The 23,385-nt window shown below is 54.6% G+C and overlaps 1 protein-coding gene across 3 annotated transcripts in view; it reads right to left on the bottom strand.

The window, feature by feature from the left end:
* Positions 1-23,385, bottom strand: part of ZNF609 (zinc finger protein 609) — a 35,646-nt gene that overhangs the window by 6,664 nt on the left and 5,597 nt on the right. For 2 of the 3 annotated variants that reach the window (XM_032446956.1, XM_015872316.2), the window contains exons 2-3: positions 20,311-21,177; positions 4,316-4,541 (exon numbers count right to left, since the gene is read on the bottom strand). In XM_032446956.1, coding sequence (XP_032302847.1) covers positions 4,316-4,541; positions 20,311-21,060 — 976 coding nt within the window. In that variant the 5' untranslated portion in view covers positions 21,061-21,177. The remainder of the gene's footprint in view (positions 1-4,315; positions 4,542-20,310; positions 21,178-23,385) is intronic. The other variant, XM_015872315.2, reaches the window with a different exon arrangement.

Consider the following 23,385-nt stretch of genomic DNA (forward strand, 5'->3'; position numbering starts at 1 on the left):
CACAACAGCTGTGCCTGAAGCACATTTGTAAATCTCAGGCCGCGGCCTCGCTCAGAAGGTGCCAGCAGCCAGCTGCAGGCTTTAGAAGGATAATGTCGGAAATGGAGAGACACTCACGGAGCTGTGGCCCCCAAGAGATGAAAGACAGAGAGCTGGCGCGGGCTGTTCCTTTCTCCCTGCACAGCAGCAAGCCCTCCGCCATGCTCCAGCCTATATTTAACCTGCTGCAACCAATCATCCCAAATCCTCTCCTAATCCGCTGCCAATAACCCAGGACAATTTAAAGCATGGGGATGGATGCTAAGCAGCTTTTTTCACCCGCTGTCCCCTGCGGGTGCTCTGGGACGTGAGGGCGGGCAGCGATGCCCTGTGCTCAGCATTGGAGGGCAATGTGTCACCAGTGTCCAAGCAGTCCCTTAGCCTCTGTCCCTGTCTGGAAAAGCCCTTGGAGGCAATGAGCTCTGCGCCAGGCAGCCGAGCATGGTGCTTTCTGTGCTCCCTGGGAGGGCTGGAGCTGCAGCACTATGCAGCCAACCCCACCTGCTTTCATGGGGAAGTACCACATGCTGATGTTGCTGCATCAGGGCACAGAGAGGAGGATGAATGGAGGGTGATGCTGCCAGGCTGCTCCTGAGGAAGACAGCAGTGGTTTGGATGCAAGGTGCTGCAAGGAGAGGAAACCCTGCAAGAGTGCATGCAGACAAAGAGGTGAGCGTGGTGGGGCAGACCACTCTGCTGGCCAAGCCCCCTTTTTGGGGCAGTTGGGCTGTCTTCCTCCAGAAATCAGTATGAGGAGACAGGAGCTGGGCACCGCAATGGGGTATCTGTCTGCTGGGACAGATCCAGGCTGAAGCTTTGCGTGCGAGGAAGGTTTAATTTCCAGTGCAGCCAGCCCATTAACTCCCTAATTAGAGCAGTGCTCAGCTCCTGGCCCTGCTGGCTCTCCCATAAGGGCTCAGACGGCTTCAACTCCTTCTGCCTCTGATGTTCAAGGGCTGAACAAGCGGCTTCGTGGCAAGCAGAGCATCCCCAGCCCCACAGAGATGCTGCCATCTACACATTGCCACGCTAGACAGAACAGCTGAGGAGAGCCCTGCTACTTTGCTGTTAATCTGCGGGTGCAGGAGCACTCTGCAAGGCAACGGGATGATATCCAGTCACATTCCCACCAAGAACAGTCTGCCACAAACCATGGAATGGGATTTGTCCGCTAAATGCATCCTCCTGGAGAAGGGAGGAAGAGGAACTGACACCAAGTGTGCTCCCACAAAGCACGGCACAGCAGACTGCAGTTCAAGAGCCTCCCTGTATACAAGCCCTCTAATCCAGGCATGGTGGCTAGGGCGGGAGCCCAGCTGCTATCACCTAGGGCAGCGATATTTGCGCCTCAGGCAGTTCAACACCAGCAACAGTCCTGTCTGGAGCAGAATATTGCTCACCTGTTGATAAAACAGCCTTCATACAAAGCTGACAGATGCTGAAATAAACAGTGCTTTGAGAGTGATAAGCAGTGCATTAGCTCTGCTCGAGCTCCCTGCCTCCCTGTACTGTCAAGCATCCTGCCAGCCAATATTAGATCCAAAGCAGCCGCGCTGCGGGAAGTACCAGGAAATTATGCATGATAAAGCCCCTCTCCTCTACGCCAGCGCGTGAGCAGCTGCCTTGCTCCCAGGGCTGCTGCTTCCCCAGCTGGGATGCATCAGGACAGCAGCACCCAAGAGAGGATGTCCCTTGCCTGGTGGTTTCCACTGTGCCGTGCCATACTGCTCGATGCTCCAAGGCTCTGAATCCCAAACACTGGCTTGTTGGGGTTGCAAACAGCACCATTATGTGGTTCAGGTCCAGTCACTGCTCTGGGTGAGAGCAGCAAGGACGTGCCACCCCACTGGTGACACCGGCAAGCAGGATGGAGGAGAGCTGGGAGCTAATGAGGCTGCAAGCGGAGTGATGCTCTCCTGTATAATCAGATCAGTTAATAGTTCCTGCAGATCGAAATCACACCTAACAGAATTAGGGAAACTGCCAAGGCAGCTGCTCCCGAGAAAGACATTTAACAAAGCACGTTCCCTGCACAAGATGGGCTCAGTGAAGATAAGTGGAGGTGTCACCATTGTGGCGGTGGGACAGCACAGAGAAGTGGTGGCTGCTGCTGGGGACAGAGGAGGAAGCTGGGTGTGACAGTGGGATGTGCCAGCCAAGGCAGGAGAATGCCATGAGACTGGTGGGAGCACCACTGCAGTTGGGATGGCTCCACTTGTCCTTCTTCTCAGGGCGCAGGATCACTGGTGGGCACTGGCTTTATGATGCCTTCACCCCAATTTCCCGGCCATGAGGACAACCCTAAGAGCATTTTCAACAAAAAGGGAGCCACGCTGCCTTTCCCTGTGTAACCAAGCCCTTCCAAGCAAGGCTTCACATCCTCAGCTGCAAGGCAAGGCCACTGGAAGGGGATGAATCCAAATCTTCCCCCTGCTCCGGGGCTGCCGGGGATGGACTTCAGCCATGCTCCAGCATGGCCCCCAAGCCAGCACCACCCATGGGAGCGAGATGCCAGGCAGGGCACCAGTGAGCTGCCTACACCCCGAGCCTCCAGGTGCACAGAGCTGAGCAGGCGGTGCACTGCTGCTACGGGGGCCAACAGATGTGGCAAACTGGAAGCAACCGGAGAAAATGGTGAGATTTGTATTTTGCGTGACAGGAGCGCAGGGCTTGCTGCAAAAGCCATCGCTCCTGACAGCAGGAGCCAAGCAGCAAGCAGCAGAGGCAGGCAGAGAAGGATCTTTGCACAAGTTCATTGAATTACTGCCGACTAAAAATAGGCAGCCGCAGGAACGGCAGCGCACCTCTGAGGCAGGGGCTGGAGACAGAACTGCACATTGAGGGGTGATGCAGACGGACAGGCAGACAGGTTGTGGAACTTGGCTGGAGCAAGGTGGGAAAGCAGCAGCAGGGCTGCTTCCTTGGAGGACTGGAGCCCCATGCGGCCATCAGCACTCGCCCATCCTGTGAGTGAGAAGAGCTCACTGCTTGTGCTTTGACCCCCCCTGGCTAAGCAAGGGGTCTGTCGGCTCCTCTGCCTCCCGTCATGTTGGGGTGTTTGTTTCTCCTTGCACATGCAGCAGCATGCACCTTTCTCATTCCCATCCTCCAAATTATTAATGGAAGGTCCATTTCTCATCGCCACCACCCCTGGGGGTTTGACAGAAACCCCGCGCCCCTGGAGTATCACAGACTGCAGCCTGGGGCCAATGGAGTAATTCAGTACCCAACCCTGGTGGTGCTGCCGCCATGCACTGTTCTCCCTGCGAGCTTTCCCATGCAGCCCTGGGGCAAGAAGAGCAGCAGCTGCATCCCAAGCATTGCCACACACGGCTGTGTCCCTACCAGCCAAGACAAGGGTCCCCTGGGCCTGATTTTACAGCACATGACATCCTCCTGCCTCGGGAGCGGCAGAAAGCACATGCGCTGCTCCCTGCTGGCTCCATTCAGATGGATTTTTCCACAACCAGCAGACGGGAACACAGGAGGGTGGGAGGTCCCACACAGCTCCATGTGCCCTGTCTTCTACCACCTCTGCACCCCCAGGCTCAGCTGAAGACAGACACAACCATGAGGAGTTCACGTCAGGCCTCCAGAAGCAGAACCCTCCCATGTCCCCAAAGAGGCTGGAGGGAAGGCTGGGTTCCAGCGCTTGCTGTGCTCTGCTGAGCCACCTATTCATCCCTGTGTTACTTGGCAGAGCCCCAACAGCAACTCAAACCCATCAAAGGGGCTGGGAAAGCAAAGCAAGCTGTGCGCAGATGAGACGAGCTCCAGCGGAAAAAGGTTCGATTGGCTTGGCAGGAGAGACGAGATCCTGATCTCCTGTCGAGTCTATTTTGAAAGCTCCGCTGGGGTTTTTTAATCCAGCAGGAGATTGCTGCTGCCTCCCAGGGTTTGAGCGCTTTTGTGACAGACCTGCAGGCTGCCAAGCAGAAATGAAGTCAATTCTGTTGAGTTCCCATTTAGGCTGGTGTGGCCTCTCCTCTGGCACCTCCAGGAGCAAGTTCCATCTTGCAGAAAGGCAGGGAAATGGCAGCTGAGATTTTCGCCCACTGTCTGGGCGACAGGCTAACGCAGCGCGGGCTGACGCAAGTTTTGGCCTGCCATTCCCAATGCCGCGCAGCCCGCGAGCTGCTCCCACACAGCAACTCTGTCCTGACCACCCAAACTGCAGCACAAAGCCCTGCAAGTGCCAAGACACAGGGACACGGAAAGAAAAGGATCACCACAGCTCTTTGAGCAGGAGTGCTGAGAGCAGAAAGCTGCCACTTACCATCCTCTGTCTCCTGCCAGACGATGCCCTCCAGGTTGACGCTGGTGCCGGGCTCACAAGGCCCCAGGCATTCAGGCTCAGTGGCCAGTGCCACATCACAGGTGTTCACACCGACGGAGCGGGTGCGTACCATGATCTGCTCGCACGGCGACGAGATGTCGTTGTTGACCACAGGGACAAGGAGGTGCAAGGGCAGCACAGCGGGCGTGGAGACCGGAGATTCCATCTGTGAGGAAGGAGAAGTGTTTTGATCACAACAAGTACCGACAGGTAGCCGTGCTTTGGAGAGCCTCAAGCACCTTCCAGATGGTTCAGCTCCCATCAGAGGACAGGACCTTGTTGGCCTCTCCCACCCTGGCATGCCTGTACCCACACCGCACTCTAAAGCTTTGGAGGGGGGCAGGTCCCTCTGCAGGAGGGATCTGCAGAAGCGGGTGCCAAGTTACTTCCCCAACCACTTCTGCCGGTGCCATCAGGCCGGGTCAGCATGCCTCCTGGCTACTGCCCTGCTGTGCAGGCATCCCATGGCTCTGGACCTGATTGCTCATTAGAAAAAAATTACAGGCCTTTGCTGGACTGGCAGGACAGGCCCAACGAGCAGCAGGCTCTGTGTGGTCCCATGAAAGCCAACATCCTCCACCTCCCACATACACCCCCTGACAATCCCAAGACACACATTCGAACCATATCCCTCTTCTCCAAATATCAGCTCCAGAGTCCAAACACCAACCATTTCACCCTCCTCATTTATGTCACACAAAGAGCTGGGCTTGGAAAGCCAAGAGCCTGACATGCCAGGCATAACCGCCACACTGATCTGCAGTGCTTTGGGGCTGGCTGCTCATCTCCTCTCGCACAGTATTTTACGATCTTGATAAGGCACTGAGCAGACTCAAAACAGAAGCAGGCTGAGAATCCTCACCGAGTGCTGCCCTGAGTTTCAGTTTCAATCAGCTGAACGTCTCTGGAACATCCAGCCCTGCATCAAAACGTCCTGCACCAGGAGCTCACACCTTGCAACTCCCTGTCCCACACACTACTGCACACTGGTGCATCTCATACACTCAAGCAAAGATGTTTGCCATGAGCTGCAAAGCATCTGACAAAGCATCCGGCACCCCACCAGCACATGTTCTGTGGGATGCCCGGAGGTTTTAGGTATAGAGACCTCACCTGCAGGCAGCTCGGCCCCCTAAGCCCAGCCTGCATGTCTCAGTGACTACAGGGATGAGAAGCTCCAAGAAGGCAGCTGGGTCTTGGGGGGGCTCAAGGAAGTAAACTGCAACCACACTCCAAATGTTCAGAATCTGAGCAAGTCCCCTGCAAAGAAAGCCGTGGTGAGGAGCAGGAGGGATGCTTGGCTTTGGGCTGCTTGTTTGTGCATAGAGAGGAGAGGAAGGGCACCTGTAGGTTTTGAAACTGTTCAGCTTCCTTCCACTTTGCAACAGAAACCACAGTGCAGCACAGGAGCGTTTAATTACAGTTCCAGCTCTGCTAATTATTGCTCGGTCACATTTGTAATCTGCATTACGCCACAGTGCATAATAAGCAGCTCGCTGCGATCTCTCTAATAAGCGAGGAGGCTTTATGGGATTTCATATTTCACCCTGCACTGGAACAAACACAGCCTCATTTATCAGCCATCAGGAAAAAGGGTGGCTCATCAGCTCCCACCAAGAGCTCAGGAGCAAAAAGGAGCATGGGGAGCTGGGCAGGGGGATATGGCTGAGCTGGAGGAATAAGTGGGCCAATTGGCCCCCAGATTTCCCCCACTGCACATCTCTTATCGCCTGGTGCTGCAGCCTTCCCTCCTCCTGGTTCATTGGGATGAGGGGACAAGCCTGCTGGAGGCTGAGGGCAGCAGGTACCAGTGTGGGGTAGCACAGAGTCAAGCCCCTGTGGGGTCCACTGTGTGAAATAACACACAGAGAGGCCCCGGTACCACTGTGACCTTCCTTATGGGGCTGGTGCTTCTGCCATTAGAGATGTGGGACCCAAGCTCCCACTGCAGCATAAGGGCGTTTAATTCTGCTCCCCGCCATGAGCTGTAGGATGCAGAGGCAGTGCGCGTGCCCTCCAGCAGGAGCTAGGCAGGACGATATTTCCCATGCCGCTTCCTCTGCAGTGAGCTCCCTACTGAAAGCCCTTTGTGTCCACACGGAGGTTTTCCCATCACGAGGAACGTGCTCTGAGGACAGAGGTGGAACGCAGCCAAGGCTGGCGAGCAGCGGCAGTGCCTGGGAACGGCAGCTCTGCCATTACATTGTCTGCATGGGGACGCTAAGGGAGGAGAGGGCAGCACGGCCATATCGCCGCTCTGACTGATGCCAACCTCTAAAGCACCTTGCTTCAGGCACAGTCACGCCAGGACTAGCAGCTATGAATTTTCTCGCTCACTCCCAATAATCCAAGTCATCCGGGTGTGAAATTCTGAGCGATGAAAGCCAACGGGTGTGCCAAAAGCCTTGTGTTTAGGAGCTCTGATAGCGCCCGGCTCAGTCACCATCCCACGGCACACAGTGCAAATGCCACCTCCCTGGGGTGGGATAACCACAGGCAGCTCCACCTGGCAGCTTCAGAGGGTACCTCCAAACCTGGCAGCACAACCCCCAGATGCCCCCACTCTGTGCTGCATGACATCATGACAAGGAGTAGCTGGGCTGATCTCAGTGCTGGCAGCACTTGGGGGTCAGTGTGCCTTTGATCAAAGCACTGACAGTGCCCAGGACAGATGTACTGGCACCCGGTCACCCATTCCAGGAGCAGAAAAGAGCAGTGGTAGGGACAGGTGTATGAGGAGGAATGGGGAAGGAGAAACCCCAGACATCGATCTCCTGGTGGGAGGATGCAAGTCTGAAAGACCTCAATGCTGCAGCTCCTTGAAAGCATGACAACAGACACCATAAAACCCAGCTGAAGGACACAGGGCTCCAAACAGCTCTGCCAAAGCCTGCCCCAAAACCCAAATCTGCACATCCTCAATGCATTGGAACAAACCAGCTGAGAACTCCTGCAGGGCCCATCCTTCTCAGAGGAGACTTCTGAGCTCTGCTGCCTCAGGGAGGTCAGAAGGATGTGCTGTTCTCACACCATCCTTTGGAGGTGGGGAGAACTCAACACCTCCATCACCATGAGCACCCACAGAACACAGTGCACAGCTGACACGAGGTGCCAGGGGCAGGCAGTCAGCTGGAAAACAGCACAGCTCCATGTGCTTCGTTCACCTTTCTTCCATATTCACCCCAAATTTTCCTCCCTAACTCCCGATCCCCATACTCAGCCCCCAGCAGCTCGCACCATGGCACAGCCATGCAGCACACAGAGCAGTGCGCAAGCCAGGAGCATTAATTATTAAGCTGTTTTATTAATTAATGATGCTCCTGCAAGCACAAAGTCCTGTGTATTCAAAGTTTTTCTCTTTGGAAAGCTGCAGCATTTATAGGACAACCAGAGGAGGCAGAGCTCAGAATCTGGGAATGGCTTTGCTGTACGACTGCAGAAGCTGGGCACCAAGAACAGGAATGGCTCAGCACACCCAGCACCCTCACCTGCCTCAGCCCCAGGGTGCCCCAGCCAGGGATGTAGGAGAAATGCAGCAAACCCATCTGCTGGGTGCAGAGATGCAGAAAGCAAAAGCACTGCACACGCTTGGTTGTTCAGGGCTCCTGGAGAGGCTCCATTCCAGGGTGAGAGAGACATATTTCAGATGCGATAAGCAGCAAAGTCTAGAAGGAGTTTCAGATCTATTTATCCCTCAGGCAAGAGGAGACATCTTCCTTCCATCTCTTTAATATTAAAGACCTGTTTTGGTATGATTGCCACGTCTTAGCCCTCGCAGGCTGCACGTTTAGGAAGCTGCCCGCTTGGCTCTTATCTCCTCTTCTTTGTAGGTTTTGCTCGAGTTGCCAGGAGAGATGCTCGTGGTTTGCAGTCACAAAGCCAGCTCTGTCTGATGGCTGATGGGGAGATTGCAGGCGGGGAGGCAGCGAGGAGCCAGTCAAAGAGCCAGTCAAAGCCCACAGTACGTGCCAGCAGGGAGACAGCACCCCACATACCCTGCATCAGAGAAGGGACCAACACCTTCCCTGCTGCACATCCAAGCAGGGCAGAAAAGCGTCCTCAAGTGGCTGCTACATCAGCTCTGAACTGCAGCGAGCTTGGAGCTGAGATCCAAAAGGGATCTGAAATCCCAAGGGGTGAGAGCAGGGGGACGCTGACACCACCCAGCCCCGGGGCTTTCCTCCAACCCCAGGAAGGTTTCTACACTCTGGCCTTGCAGTTCTCAGCCTGCACACAGAGATAGACGTCACCAAATCTCAGCTAGCAAGTTTTTGCCATGGAACGAAGCCCAGTGCTTAGGGCAAAACAGCAGCCTGGGTTATGCTTGAGCAAAATTTTCAGCTAGCATCCCTAAAAATAAAGCAAAAGTGCTGTTAGAGAAAGCGCCCGCTACGCTGCCCAGGGCTCCCCATGCCACACACCGAGCTGCAAGGGACAGTTCCTCCCAAAAAACACAACAGGTTCAGTACTGGAGTGCAGGTTGGGCACCCCACATTGTTCAACCCAACCCTTCTGGTCACTTCTGCCCTTATCATGTAGGGTCCCTATGGCACCATGTCCCCACGGTCCTACATCACACCACAACCTTTGGCTCCTAAACTGGGATTTTGTTCCAAATTCTCCTTCTTTAGATGTGGGGGAACCAGAAATACAAATCCAATAGAACTGGGACAGCAGGTACCCTCCTAAAATCGCACTGCCACAGCTGGATGCTGCCAATGCCCAAAGAGAGGATTCACTATTATTTAGAGGACAGACTCCTGGCTTTGGACTGAAGAGGAAAAAATAAACATTTCTGCCTCCAAATCCCTGCAGGAAACCCATCCTACCTCAAGATCCTCCCCCTGAAAACACAGAGACAGCATCTGTACCCCTGTGTCACCACCCTGCCAACCTCAGCCATCCATAAACATGTATAGCTGAATCCACTGATTGAGGTTCCAGCTATCAGCAGCAGGAAACACTGGGTGTGTGGGTAGGGTTCTTGCTTACAGCACCGACTGGGGCTAGGAAGCGGGGTTCTGTCTGGGATCAGTGGGTCAGCAGGATTCCCTGGGGTGGGCAGGGTGGCAGCTTTCATCAAGCAGATGCAAAAGGAGATGCCATGGTGCCTGCCAGAGTGTCACTATGTTTTTGCACAGGGGCAAAAAGAGAGAGCTAAGAGGCTGGAGAATTCTCCGGAGCATGAAGGCTGCAGCCACATCTTGTTTTAATTGCATCAGCAATCGCTAAGCAATTAATGGTGGGGAGGAAGAGGAGGAGCAGGGCAGGAGACAGAAAGGCACAAAGCAAGCAGGGGGAAACAATTTACTCTTTCTCTGAGGAGAGCAGCACCATTTACATGCACTGTGCCCTGCTCCCAGAGCACTGATGTGGCTCGCTGCCGTCACAAAGCAGTCACTGCAGAGCGCTGGCTCAGGGATGCACCACCACTATGGACAAGCAGGGACTGCTGTCCTGGGAAGTGCAAGCCAGGATGTCAGAAGCCACCCTGACCATCTCCAATGAGATGCAAACACCTGAGCAGCGCAGCCAAATGATGGGCACCTTTCACCCAGCAGTCACAGCCTGTGGAGACTGGGGCATCCTGGAGATTGCACCAGGTCACAGCACGCCAAACTGTGTAGAAGGGAATCACTGCAGTGAAGCAGTGATTTATGTGGACGACGTGCCATTCCAGGTCGCATATCGACAGGAGCCTCGCCTCTTGCACGGGCGGTGAGCCAGCCCGATTATCTGTCATATGCTGCAAGACGCAGTGCCAGCAGCCTGGCCGAGATCACCCAGCTTGTTTGCAATAAGAAAATACAAACCCTTGGACGCCAGCAGGCAGCTTTTGCTCAAGCCTTCACTTGCCCGTGGAAGGTGAGCAAGCGCAGCAGGCCGTGTTAAAGCACGCAGCGCCTGGAGGCTGATCCTCCCTCATGCTCCTCAAAGAGCAATGGAGAGCAGTGAGCAGGAGCGATTTGAGAGGGAAGGACGTGAGCTTTCCTGGGTGCCAACGCTCTGTTAACCTTTCTTCTTGCTTCTCTTCCACTAAGGAATCCTCAGATGTGAGTGCTTGGCACACAGTGCCATTTTGCATTCCATAGGAAGCACTGGAGCCTTTCTGCCTCTTTTGGATCAGGAGCGGGGAGAAAGGTTTGTGGTGCTTGTTTGACAACCCTGGAGAGCAAGTGTAACGCAAATCTTCGCGCTTGCAAAGTGTATTTCATCCAGAGTTTGAAAAGAGAGAAACCTAATTACACAGAAAAGAAAGTCAAGGAAGGAAGGAAGGCTGAGAGTTTCAGAAGAGCTCGCTGGTTGTTACTCCCTTGGGTTCTGCCAAGTACCTTAGAGAATGCCCATCTTCTGAGGGTGGATGTTCAGAGCTCCTCAAAGCAGGGTACACCATAACCAGCACATCCATCCTAATCACCTACAGAAATACGGACTGAAAGAACAGTACCACCTTGGGTTCGGATCGCATCAATAGGCTGGAGGACCCAAACAGTCAACACATCATCATCGCTGTCACTCATAGCAAAACCAATGAGGAAAGAGTTGAGGGATTGTGTACAGACAGCCAAGCACGCCCAAGGCACAAATCCCAGAGTTCCAGCCTGCAGTGTCCAACACAGGCGGTGCAGAAGCAATGCCAACAAAAGCTCTGTAAGGCTCCTGGAAAGACAGCAGCCTCAGCTGACCTCCATCTAAATAACAAATCTTCACCTGTGACTTCAAACGACATGGCACACCGGGAACCTGCCATTAGGTAATTAGGAACCTGAATTTTCACACCCTAGATCCAGCACCGCAGGTCATGCTGCAGTCGAGCCACCCACGGCATCAGGCCCTGGCACTGGAAGAAAATGGGAGCAGGAGCTCAAGGATGTGGGAAGAGAAATAAAAGCTTGGCTTTGGGAGCTGGGCTTTGTCCCAGCAGGGCTTGCGTGCTAGAAGTTTAAGAAGGGGTTTGTTTGCTGACAGCTTAAAGGATTTAAGGGAAGGATTAACCATGGCTTTGCTGATGAGAGAAGTAGTGGCAAACTCGGAGCAATCCCATGCACATGGGGAGAAGCTGGAGGAGGATGGGGAAAAGGGGATGAGCCAGACCACAGGAACAGACTGCTTTGTGCAGGAAACTCAACTGGAAGCTACTCTTCCCAGTGTTAACAACCCTCATCTGGTGCCAGAAGATACAGGGAATGCCTAAGCAGAGCCAGGTCCAGGGTCTCACCTGCATGCTGGGATGGAGCCCAGCTCATTCAGGTGCCCAAACACTAAGCATTTATTGCCAAATCAGGCTCACTCAGCAGGACCCGCAAGAGAAAATGGCAGGAGGCAGATCTGCTCCAGGCAGTGGGACATGCAACTGGAGGGCTTCCTTCATCACAAAATGTCTGTCACTGAGCACCACAGGGCTCAAACAGATGCAGCCAATCGATGGGCTTGTCTGGCAAGCTGGAGCCCAGAGACAAGGACGTGCTCTGGCTAATCCAGCTGCTCAGGCCATCATGGCCACCAGGCAAACAGGCACGGTCCCCTTAAAGAAGGCATCGCCAGCACAGATTTAGCCGCAAGAGGGTGGGGAGATCGCTGAGCTGCAAACCATGGGCTGAATCTTATCTGCTGCTTTAATACCTATCAGTGTTGATACAGATTAAAGGATTAGGCAGGATTACCAAAGGCAACCCCCCCCCCCCTCCAGCCCCAGGCAGTGAGGATGGGCATGGGTGCGGTGCTGCATTCCCCTCCTGCGCCCACAGCCCTCAGGGAAGCAGCCTCCCAAAATGTGGCAAGGAACCTTGAGAGAGCAGTGCAGGGAGCCAGGCTGGGCTCTCCAGGAGGCAAAGGAAGGCTCTGGAACATCAGCAGGTATTGGTTTGTTCTCCTTGAGACTGCCTACCAACACAGAACTGGTGGCATCACTGCTGCAAGAAACCATTCCACCACGCTCCATCCATCACCCCTTCCCCAGCCCAGAGCTCTCTTACCAACACATTTGGTCAGCCTAAGGAGGCCGCCTGCTTAAAACCAGCTTTTTTTTTTTTTTTTGCTGCTCGGTGTAGCTTTTAATTGGATCATTCCCTGACCCAGTTCCCCACATGGCTGCACAAACCCTCAAGCATCAGTGTGGGAGGATGCACCAGGACGCCTCCTGCAAAGCCCCGATGGCCACATGGAACAGCTCCTGCACCCGAGCCCAAACTGCAAAGAGACATTTCCCATTTTCAAGGAGATGTCTGCATTCCAACACAGCTGCTTGCAGGTGTATGGCTTCAGTGGGAGACCTACCTGCAAGGGCTAGAGGAGTGTTCCAGCTGGTCTGCTTCCCTTATCAGACAATCTCCATTGCAATGTCTCTGCACTGAACACCACCACCTCCATCACCACGCATCAGGTGGTGCCCATCCAAAGGTCTTTGAAAACAGGCTGAGACACAAGGGAAAGGACCTGCATCACCTTCCAGAGCAAAGCTGAACTTCCCTGGGTTGCACACACAAGTCACCCAGCACTGCAAAAAAGCAGCTCCTCTACAAGCTCTGCTCTAGCAGCCATCTTCTGCCCAGCAAAACACCACCAGGCTGCAAGACAGAGCATGAAGACCTGCACAACTGGACTTTAAAAGGAAAGAATAGGAAAACACAAAACAAAACAAATGAGCAACATAACACTGAGATTTCCATTTCAGTCCAGAAAAAACAAACAGCGTTTGTCCCTCCGCCCAGGAAGGCATGAGCTGCAGAAGCTGGCCGGGTGCGTGCCAACAGCAATAAATCCAGGATGGAGCTGTGCTGCAGCCCGGCACCAGGACAGATCCATCAGGCCTACAAATTCTTGGCCTGGACCAAAAGGCAGCTCCCTCCCTCCAAGTCTGCTGGGCCAAATGCCAGCTGGGTCCCCCAGTGACACTACTGGGCCAGGCTCCCTATCCCACAGAACTGTCCATGGGATCAATACCCACAGAATCAGAGTATCCCAGCCAAAACAGATGGGATGCTCCCACCCCGAGGTTCGACGGGACACACATACCTCCAGCCAAGGGGTTCAGAGTTAAGTCCTACAAGCATCCTTTTCCCCACAGCACCTTAAAAATGGATTGCTTTGGTTGACTGCAAATAGAAGCGAAGCGGTGTCCATCAGGAGAAGCAGAGTGCAGTGCAATGCCAGCACATGTCAGGAGAGCTTGTTGTGCTTCCTCCAGCAGAGCCAGCTCTGTCCCCACAATGCATATGGCATCACAAACATATTTTGCTTCCCGTGTGCACAACTTTGGAGAACACATGCTGTGTATATACCTATATGTCTCACTGGGGGAGGAGCAGAGCTCCTTGTCTTTGCGCAGGAGTTGTCAAACAAAGTCACAGCACAGGGATGTGTGATGTGTGGGGAAAAACACTGCCAGCAGGAACACAATGAAAGGGGCAGAGTCGAGGCTGCTGCGCTCAGCTTTACGCTGCTTCTCCCAGGTGCCAAGAACCAACCTACTGCTCAGATGGCTTTTCACACAACACTTCAAGGACGAGCTGCATCCCGCTGCCTCCTCAGCACCCACCAACGCACTGAGAACCCATGGACACGTAACCCCTGGGAGCCCAGGGGCCTTCATACAGCTGCCTGCTTCACTCACCCATAACTCTTCTACAAGAGGAAGTCCTGAGAGCAGTGCTTTGTCCCAAGCAAATATTATTCTTGGCAGGTTTATCAGAAGAGTTCTTGCTCCCTTCAGCTCTTGGATGAGAGGACATTATGGGGAACTCAAGCTTACAGGGCTGAGACAAAGCTCCCATCACACCAAACCCATCACCAAAAGCCATCCTCCGACGCTCTGAATCTCACACGACATTTCCCACCCCCACCAGCATTTCCCACTGCTACCAACAGATTCTCAAACAAATCCAATCTGTGCAACCGCTACAGCAATGATTACTGTAAATTAAGCAATCTTCTCCACCCAGGCCAGCGCTGGCCATCTCCAGTAGATCTGGGACAACTTTCATCAGCTGCTCCCAGAGGACTGCAGCTTTCAGCAAGCCTCCAGCACTTTGAAGTAGGCTTATTTTCTTGTTCTCCTCATCCAGAAGCACTAACACGATCCGATTAAACGGGCCACAAGAAACCCAAGCCACCCACACGCTCCCCTATTTTTGCCCTTTCCATTCATCAGCAGCCTCAGTGCAAAGCGGGTTCGTCAAATTTCTCCGCTTTCCTTAAATTCCTCTGCCAAGTTCTGATTAAAATCCTCCTAAGTGGTTTTCTCTTGATTCCATTTCCTAGAACTGAGAAGTAAAGAAGTCCTGAACGCGGCACTGAGTGCCAGCGTTAATAGCCACCGACGCAGCTGGGCCATCTCGGTCTCCCACACAGGCTCGTTAGGATCAATGGGAAATTGAAAGCAATTCTCTTCCCATCTTCCGTATCAGACCATCAGCTCCCAGAGGAGGTTGGGTTTTAATAGCCCTGTTCGCACGATGCTCGGATCACTGTCGGTGTGGGTATGTTTCATGCTGCACCATCACTATGGGCACCACTTCAGTGCTGCATTTGAAATGTCGACAGCATGACACCTTTCTCCATCTTCTCCTTCTTCAACCCAAGGGCTCCTGCAGGCTGGCTATGGAAGCACTGCAGTGGGAAACCCAAAACAGCCTTCATTCAAACTAGAAAATCCAGCACCTGCCCTCTCCACCCCACCCTCCATATGTGCTGAGGCACCACTGCCACCAGACCCCATTTTTAATTCCACAAGCACCCTTGGAGAACACCAAATCCACCTGCAGGAAGGCTCAACAACATGCGGATCTGAGTCCTCACCCTTCAGGTTCTCCAGCATGGGAAGACCCCCCTTCTCTTGTTGCAGGGCAGAGCCAGGAAGAGCAGAGGCAGTGGGTGGCTGTAGCGTTTTCCCCTCCAATAGGACACTCAAAGGCATTCTTGCAAAGGCCCAGCCCTACCAGCTCCCTTCACCCTTGTACACAAAGTGCAGTATTAATAGCCAGCCTGAAAGACCATAAAATACCAAATATCTAAAGAGTTCCTGTGCCTTGAAATGTTAATGCTAAGGGAAAAAAAAAAAAAAAAAGCCTTCCTGTTAGCAAACGGCTGTAGTATATAGATATATATACACATAAACACATTTGCTTTCCTCCCTTCCAAGCCACAGAACAGCAAACAGCGCTCAAAGCTCAGCCATGTTGCTCTCCCTACAAGGCATCCTACAGATACACAGGTCTCACTGATCACTTGGTTACCACCTCAAAGAGCCTGGTGGCACAACGCCATGCTCCCCTCACTGGATCCTTTTCAGCCTTCAGAAGGGACCTGCTCAGCCTCCAGCCTTGGCTCTACATTGTCCTCTTCCACCAAGACCCCCTTTGAGCTCAGCTCACTGCAGTGAGGGGGATGAGCAGGGCTGCTCCCCACTGGAAGCTGGAATGGAGGCGAAAGGGGACTCTGGGAACAGCGCTCGTTTGCACAGCACCTGGGAAAAATCACAGCCCGGCATTTACATGGCTAATTGGGGAGCAAGCTTCCTGGAACTAGATTGCTTTCTGGCTCAGGGAAGGGGAAAAAAAAGAAAAGAAGAAACACACACAGACAGACACAAAAAGCCTAACCACCATTTGGAGCTGCAGCTCCACCTGCAGCACCTGGCACGCATCCCACCATGCGTGGTAGTGGCTCCCCCAAGCACAGTGTGCCTGCACACAACCCAGCCCCAACGTGTTTATTGTCACCCCTGAGCTCCCTGCACGGCCCCTGGGCTGGGCTGAGTAACAGGGACGGCAATATCTCCAGCAGACACTTCCATCAGCAGCAGCACATCAGCAGGCTGCCAACACCTCCCCATCCTTTCAGAGCCCAGCCAGCTGGCTGCTGTGCGCCCATGGGCCGCCGTGTTATGGGGAAGCTCTGAGGCTGTGCTTACGGATGAGCTCAAGCTCCAAGCCCAAAGCGCCCATAGCACAGCACGGTGACCAGAAAGAGGATGAAGCAAGCTGGGAAAGGTGGCGGTGCCCACTAAGGCAGCCTGGAAAGGCACAGGGAGGGCCAGCAGAGCACTGAGCACAGCAGGCTGCCAGGTGGAGCGGCAGATTTGCTCATTAGTGGATTATTTCTGGCACACTCCCCGTGCATCAGCTCCCCAGAAGGGCTGCGAGAGCAGCTCGTGGTTTTGAAGCCTTCGGGGCTACATGGCACTGGAGACGCCGGCAAATCTTCCTTTAAAGAAATCTTGCTCAGCCAGATAAATGGTGCTGTGCAGCAGGGGTCATTAGGCTAATAAGCAGCTACCGTCAGCCTGGAAGCAAGGCAACAGACACAAGAGAATCCACCAAAGCCAGTTAGCCTCACAATCTGACCCATCTAAAGCAGCCACCATCTGCCAAGGAGTCTCCTTTGGAGGAGACGCCAGGCAGGTGGGTGAGTGTGCTGGGGCATGTGGTGGCCACATCTCTGATCACAGCGAGGCTGGGGAACCACAGAGCACACACCGCCATGCATTTATGGCTTCTCCCAGCCAAGGAAGCGCTGTGCGCCCGGTGCAAAGTCCCTCAACAAGGAGCAGTTCCCCCTCCTGCATTTTCCTCATTCCTTGCATTGTCATTCCACTCTCGTGCTTGGCGAACAGGAGCGGGTTGCTCAGCAGTGCTCGTGCCACTGTGTCCTTGACAGGGAGCCACCGGCCTTTGCTGCCAGAGCACCAGGGGGGAATTGCACCGTGCGATGGAGATGGGGCTGCACTGCAAATCAGCTCTTAAATTGGACCTGGTGATGCAAACGAGCTGTGTGTGGAAGCTAACGCAGCCTGAAACCAGCCCTTCAGCTGTGCCTGGTGGGAAAACCAGCAGGAGGAGACACGATTTCCCCTGCTCTGCTACAATGTACGGTGAGGTGGGATCAGCCGAAGCTCCCAGACTGCAAGCAGCCTTCAGAAAGGAAAAAAAACAAAAAGCACACACATATAAATAACCTCTCAGCAGGAGCCAAAACTCAGAGCCTAACCCCATGGTTTTAAGTGAACAAGTCCAATTTCCTCCTTTGTAGCTCTTGACACATGTTGGCTGCGTGCCCCTCCTCGCCTTGTTCCTGCAGCAGAAGGCTCTGCACTGCGGGTCAGGGGACGATAAGGAAATGAGCAGTGTAATTTCCAAGGCCTCCAAAGGCAGCCCTGTCAGCAGCTCCGAAGGCAGCTTACTCAAGCATGGCTGGAGAAAGGAAACTGCGGCGAGAAGAGCCGGCAGCTGCCGCTGTGTGCTCCCTGGCTGCCCTTGGCTCGGCCCCGGCTGGGGCTGCCAAAGCTGCCGATCCCTAGAAAAAGCTGGAGCAAGGGTGGGAAGCCTCAGCCTCAAGCAGCTCACAGCATTGGGTTTGGACACCCTGCGTGCCCTAAAACCCTAGTGAAAACAGAGGAACTGCAGCAGATGGACACAGACGGCTCCACAGTGCCTGAAAAGCACCTGGACGTTTCCTTTTAAGGGGTGTTTTTTGCTTCAGCTCTGAGAAGAGCAAAGCCACAACGGCCACTACTCATCACCACCACCCATGGCACTGGGGTCAGTCTGATGCTGAAGCACAAGACTGGGGCAGGCACACAATGCCTCATCCCTGCCTGGCCACACGTGCTTGCAAATCCACCATCTCGAGCCCATTCATCCTCACCATGCTGGGGTTGGCTGCACAGAGCAGCCCAAGCTACGCTGAACCCCTGCATGGTACAGCAGTGAGCCAAGAAAAACAATAATCTTTGGGGTAAGAAGGCCATTGTGGGCTTTTTTTTTTTGCAAGCATGGAAGGCACATGTAATAATGCCACTGTACTGCCAATGCCGAGTGCTGTCAGAGAGGCAGCAATGAAACCAAACCTCTGCTGGTACTCCAGAGACAGGCATCAAGCAGCAGCACCTTCCCAAAAGGAAACGTGGGACTCCAGCCCCTACCTGCAGCAGGACATGCACCAAGACCTCAGCGGGGTACAGATGGGCATAATGGCTCCAAGGGCTGCTCCAAGCTTCAGGCAGAGAAGCTGCCCAAATAATTCTGCATCACAGCAAAAGAGCTGCCCACAGAGGAGGAAATATCAAAACCTAATATCAAAAATGGCGCATAGAGCTGGAAGCTCCAAGCACTGTGAACCTGCTGTGCCATCTGCTAGCAAAGAGGACAAACAAGAGGATGAGTGTCAGGGCAAAGACAAAGCAGAGCAATGGCACAGTTTGGATCCCCTTCCCATGTCCCCTCACCCTCAGATCAGCACTAGTGTGCTCAGTGCAAAGCTTCGCTGACTTCAGGAAACAGAACATGGGATGAAAACACAGCGATGGCATTTGCAGGGGAACAAACAAGCCCTTGCTGTCCGGAACTGCAGTACACGTGATATAGGGAGGATTTTGTGCAGAACAGAGCTTTCAGCAGCTTCTGTTTGCCTTTTCCTTGTTTGCAGCAGCATCACATCTGGACAATCATCAGGGGGGAAAAAAAAGAAAGAAAAACCCACCCTCCTCCTGCTGAACAAGCTCTCAATCAAAACAAAGCCGGAGCAGCAGCCAAGAGCTGGGAGGCTCTTTTGTTTAATGCTTAACATCCCCTGGCTGCCCAGCACCGCTGCTCCCCTCAAATGCTGCACCTCAGCACTGGGCTGTGTGCAAGGCCCAGCACGAGGCTCCCTGCAGGAACTGAGCCCCCTTCCTGCTCCCGGTATCTCTGCTGAGGACGCGGCAGGGACTCACAGATTGAGCTAAAGGAGGGTAGGGGAGCTCGGCAAGAGGTGGCTGCATGCAGGGGATCCCTACCCCTCATTCTTCCCCTCCCTCCTCAGATGGAAACCACCTCAAGATAAAGAGGCCACACAAGCACCCAACAAGCTTTTCCTCCACAAGCCCAACATGCAGCATCCACAACTTTTTGCAGCCATTCAAATGCATCATACAAAAGAATTTGCTCCTCTTCCCAGCATCATTCACCTGGGTTCTGGTGCCGGAAAGGACATGGAAACAACACACCTTTTCCACACCACTCCTTCATTTCACAGGCTTCAGCTGATGACCCCACAGGCCTTTTTCCCTGACCTACCCTGGAGCCACTCACTCCATTCCTTGCTCTCTCCTCCAGCTGTCTGTATTTTTGTAGCTCTACACTCTTTTGCAGACATTTCCCCACTCTTGCTGACATCAGCAGTTCTCCCCATCCCCCTCCCCATCTTCCCCCTTCCAGTGTCCAAAGTCCCCACATCAGAACCAGAGGGGAGATGCATCAGCTTCCATGTTGTCGGGCAGAAATCCAATCCCATGCATCTGCGTAGTCCAGAAGCACGGTGACACTGGCACAAAGGGGCTTTGGTGGGCACCAGCACACAAAGCCGTGCACCCGAAGGTGCCCAAACCACTGCTCAGGCACTCAGAAAGACCAGGAATGCTCCAACAGTGCAACCCACGGGGATCTCAGAATTGAATTGCAGGGTACATACATACGCTGCTCCTGCCCAGCCACAGCACCAGTGCCACACAGCAGCAGAGGAGAAATGCATGACAACCATCCACAGCAGGATAGAGGGCATGGGCTGACTGTTGCTGCAAGCTGGACAAAGCCCACGGCCACTGGCAGGCCATGAGAGGAGGATCCCGTCAGCCCCACGCTTAGCAGCACATTAAGGTCTCTTCCTCAGCAAATGATGCAAGGGAAAAGAAGTCCTTGGGGAACACAGGGAGCTCTGACACACACAGCAAGGCTGCTGTGGCTGACAACAGGCTGGAAGCCCATAGTGCCCACTGTGCCAGGAGCTGGAGGAGGCAGAGAGCTATGCATCACCCTCTGGGCTCCTCCTGCAGGGCCACAGGGACCAGGGAAGTTGATGGGAGCCAGCCCTGCTCCTTCACCACACGCAGCAGCATGTCACAGAGCAGAGCAACCTCTGGCACTGCCAGCCCTCCACCCACAGCCTGAACCCTTCCTTACCTTCTCCGATTTGACCTTTTTCAGCTGCCGGCACTCTCCTTCCCCATCCTCCAGCTCCGACTTAACACCCAGGGGGTTGAGCGCAGCTCCTGTGTCAATAGCTATACTCCCAAGCTGCTCTGTGGCAGCAGCAGGCTCTGACCCTTGGCCACCATCGTACTGTCCCACCCTCACAGCCAGGGCCAAGGGCTGCAGCACACCAGGTTCCTTCTCCATCAGAGCCCCTGCACCCTCACTCCTTTCCTTCTTGCTTTTGGACGAACCGCCCTCCTTGTCCTTCTTGGAGCCGGCCACGCTGCGAGACGCCTTGGCCGACTTCTCCGAGCCCTTGGGGGTTACAGCAGGTCCCAAACCCCCTGAACTCACGCCGTCCCCAGAGCGTCCTTGAGCCTCCTTCTTGCCCCCAGCTCCCTCACCGGCCGTGAACATGGAACTGCCCGGGGCCGGTTTGCCACTGTCCTTGCCACTCTTGCTCCTTTTCGACTTGGATTTGCCCTCCTTGCCCTGTGGGCCCGGCACCGGGCTCACAAACTTGATGTTGTCGGGTAGGGTCGCCACCGCGTTGGGCGCTGGGAGCCCCACCTCCTTAGAGCCCGACATTTCCAATTTCTGCTGATCCTTCTCCAAATCAGCGTCCAGATCAATGATGAGATTCCCTACGCCAATGTCCCATTCATCCCCACTGTCGTACGTCTCTACCGGGTTCGCATCAATTCCTTTCCCTCCGGAAGCTCCGCTGCTCAAGGACATCTTAGAGTTAACGGCCCCTCACGGTTCAAGGCTCTTCCCTGCCTCCTGCCCCGGGTCTGCAGCGCTACGTCCTCAGGCTGCCGGCGCTCGGGGTCTGCCCAGGTGACGGCATCGCTGCTGGAAGGGAGAGCAGAGAGAGAAGTTAGACGCGGAGGGATGGCACAGAGGGGCAGCCGCACCCAGCTCTCACCCCACCGTCACCACATGCTCCAGCTCATGGCAGGGTACGAGTCCCCTCTCCCGTCCTCACGTCCCTGCAGCAGCAGCTGCCATCTGGCAGCGGTCCCTCGATCAATGCGAGGCCCTGGCAGGTCACAGCTCCCAGCTCCAACAAGACATTACTCACACATTCCCCGCTCGCCATTTCCCTCTGAATTATTGAGCGCAGCCCTGGGATGGAGGATTGATTCCTCTCCCGCTGATGCCACCCACGGCTGGGGGCTGCCCCGCTGCCAGACACGGGGCTCAGTGCCTCCCTGGGAAATAAATCCCAGCTCCAGGCCACGCGGGATGGCACTGAGCGGCACCGCAGCAATGCAGCCTGGCCGTGCAGCTGCAGAGCTGGGTGGAAGCCCTGAGCCCCGAATGGATGAGGCCCCTCTCCAGCTCTGCTGGGCCCAAGGCCTGCTGCTGTTGACAAGCAGTACTTCAAAAACAGGTGACTTCAAGAGAAACAAGGGGGGGAAAAAAAAAACAAAAACCACAAACCCATGCATGCACACACCAATTTCTTCTAACCCCAGCATGCAGGAGCCTGGAAAGCAGCTTCATGGTGCGCTTCCAGAGATGCAAACACTGTAAAAATGCCAAGGATTCTTTCATCAGACAGGCTGCCGCAGCCAGACCATTTTCCATCTGCTCCCCACAGCATCCCTGGCTCCACACAGCCAATAATCCACTCTCTGACAGGTCATTACAGAGAGCCTGAACCCCAGGAGCCAGGGGCGAGCGTGCAGGCTGGAAATGAAAAGCACTGACCTCTCATTTCAGCGGCAGAAAGTGCCGAATCAGGAGCTCTGTGCATGCTGACGGCCGCCCCAAGCCTCCCCACGCACTGCTCTCAGCTTCCTCCTCCTCCTGCCCACCTTCCTGTACACACAGCTGGAGCATCCCACTCTGCACCCTGCAGCCAACATGCAGCCCATGCTGGAGCTGCCGTCCCATGTCCTGTGCAGACTGGGGGCACGGCAGCACACCTGGCCCTGCAGCACCCTAATGCTCCATCCCATGGTGAAATACCGAAAATACAGGCAGCAGATGAGGACTTAGAACTGGAGCTATGCATACAGCAGCAGTGAGCAACAATGGCTGCTGATACCTCCCATAACAAAAGGCAGAGGGAGCCCACAGGTCCAGCGGAGCAAACAGGTTCAGCAAACACAAGGAAGAACAGGAGCAGCCAATGGAGGAGGCAGCCCAGGCCCTGCCAGGCAGGGAAGAGCTCAAACAGAACCAACTGGAATGGGCTGGGTGCTGAAAGCACTGCAAAGAGGAGCAGGGAAGGAGCAGTGCATCCCAGCCCACAGCTCCAGAATGTAGTGCAGGGTGGTTCCCTGCAAGCCAACCCAGACACAAGGGGGTAAAACGGTTCCCACAGCCCTAAATGTTGTCCAGGCCCCCATACCCTCCTCCTGACACCGCCACTCACCTCCCGCCATCACCGGATGGATCCCCATGCAACACGAGCAGCACGTGCTCACTGGTTGGCTGGAGCCCTGCCAGCACAGCATTTTAAGAGCAGTCCTGGTGCACAGATCCGACAAGGAGACAGCTTTCTGCTTGGGAATGCTGCGCACACGCAGCACCAGACATGAATAATTCAGCTCCATTAGGTGCCGAGACCTCTCCAATCCACATCTCCGCACTGGGAAGGAGCCAGCATATTAGAGACAAACCTGAAAGTTCACTTTGGGAGCAAGCAGCCAACTGCAAACACACCTAGAGGAAACTATTCAAACAGAGCACTTCAAAAAGCACCCAGCAGAGCCGGGAAGCAGCACGAGCCCCAGCCCTTTGTGTTGCAGCACAACTGAGCCTGGACGAGCCCTGAGCCCTGCACCTGCACCATGGAACTGGAACCTGGGGAGGGACGGTGGGATGCCAGAGGAAGTACTGCCCCAATGGAGGGGGGTTGGCTCAACCCCACGCACTCCGGGAGCAGCCTCCAATGGCTCCCAAACAAGACCAACTCTGCGTAACTTTCAGGAAGGAGGAGAGGCAAAGAGGACAGAAAGGCACAGGGACCCGAGGGGCTCAGCATGAGACGTGCCCCCAGCCCCTTCTTCACACCACCCCAGCAACAGATCCTTTTTGTTTCATTTTACA

The sequence above is a fragment of the Coturnix japonica genome, chromosome 10, assembly GCF_001577835.2.
Source record: "Coturnix japonica isolate 7356 chromosome 10, Coturnix japonica 2.1, whole genome shotgun sequence".
Taxonomy (NCBI): domain Eukaryota; kingdom Metazoa; phylum Chordata; class Aves; order Galliformes; family Phasianidae; genus Coturnix; species Coturnix japonica.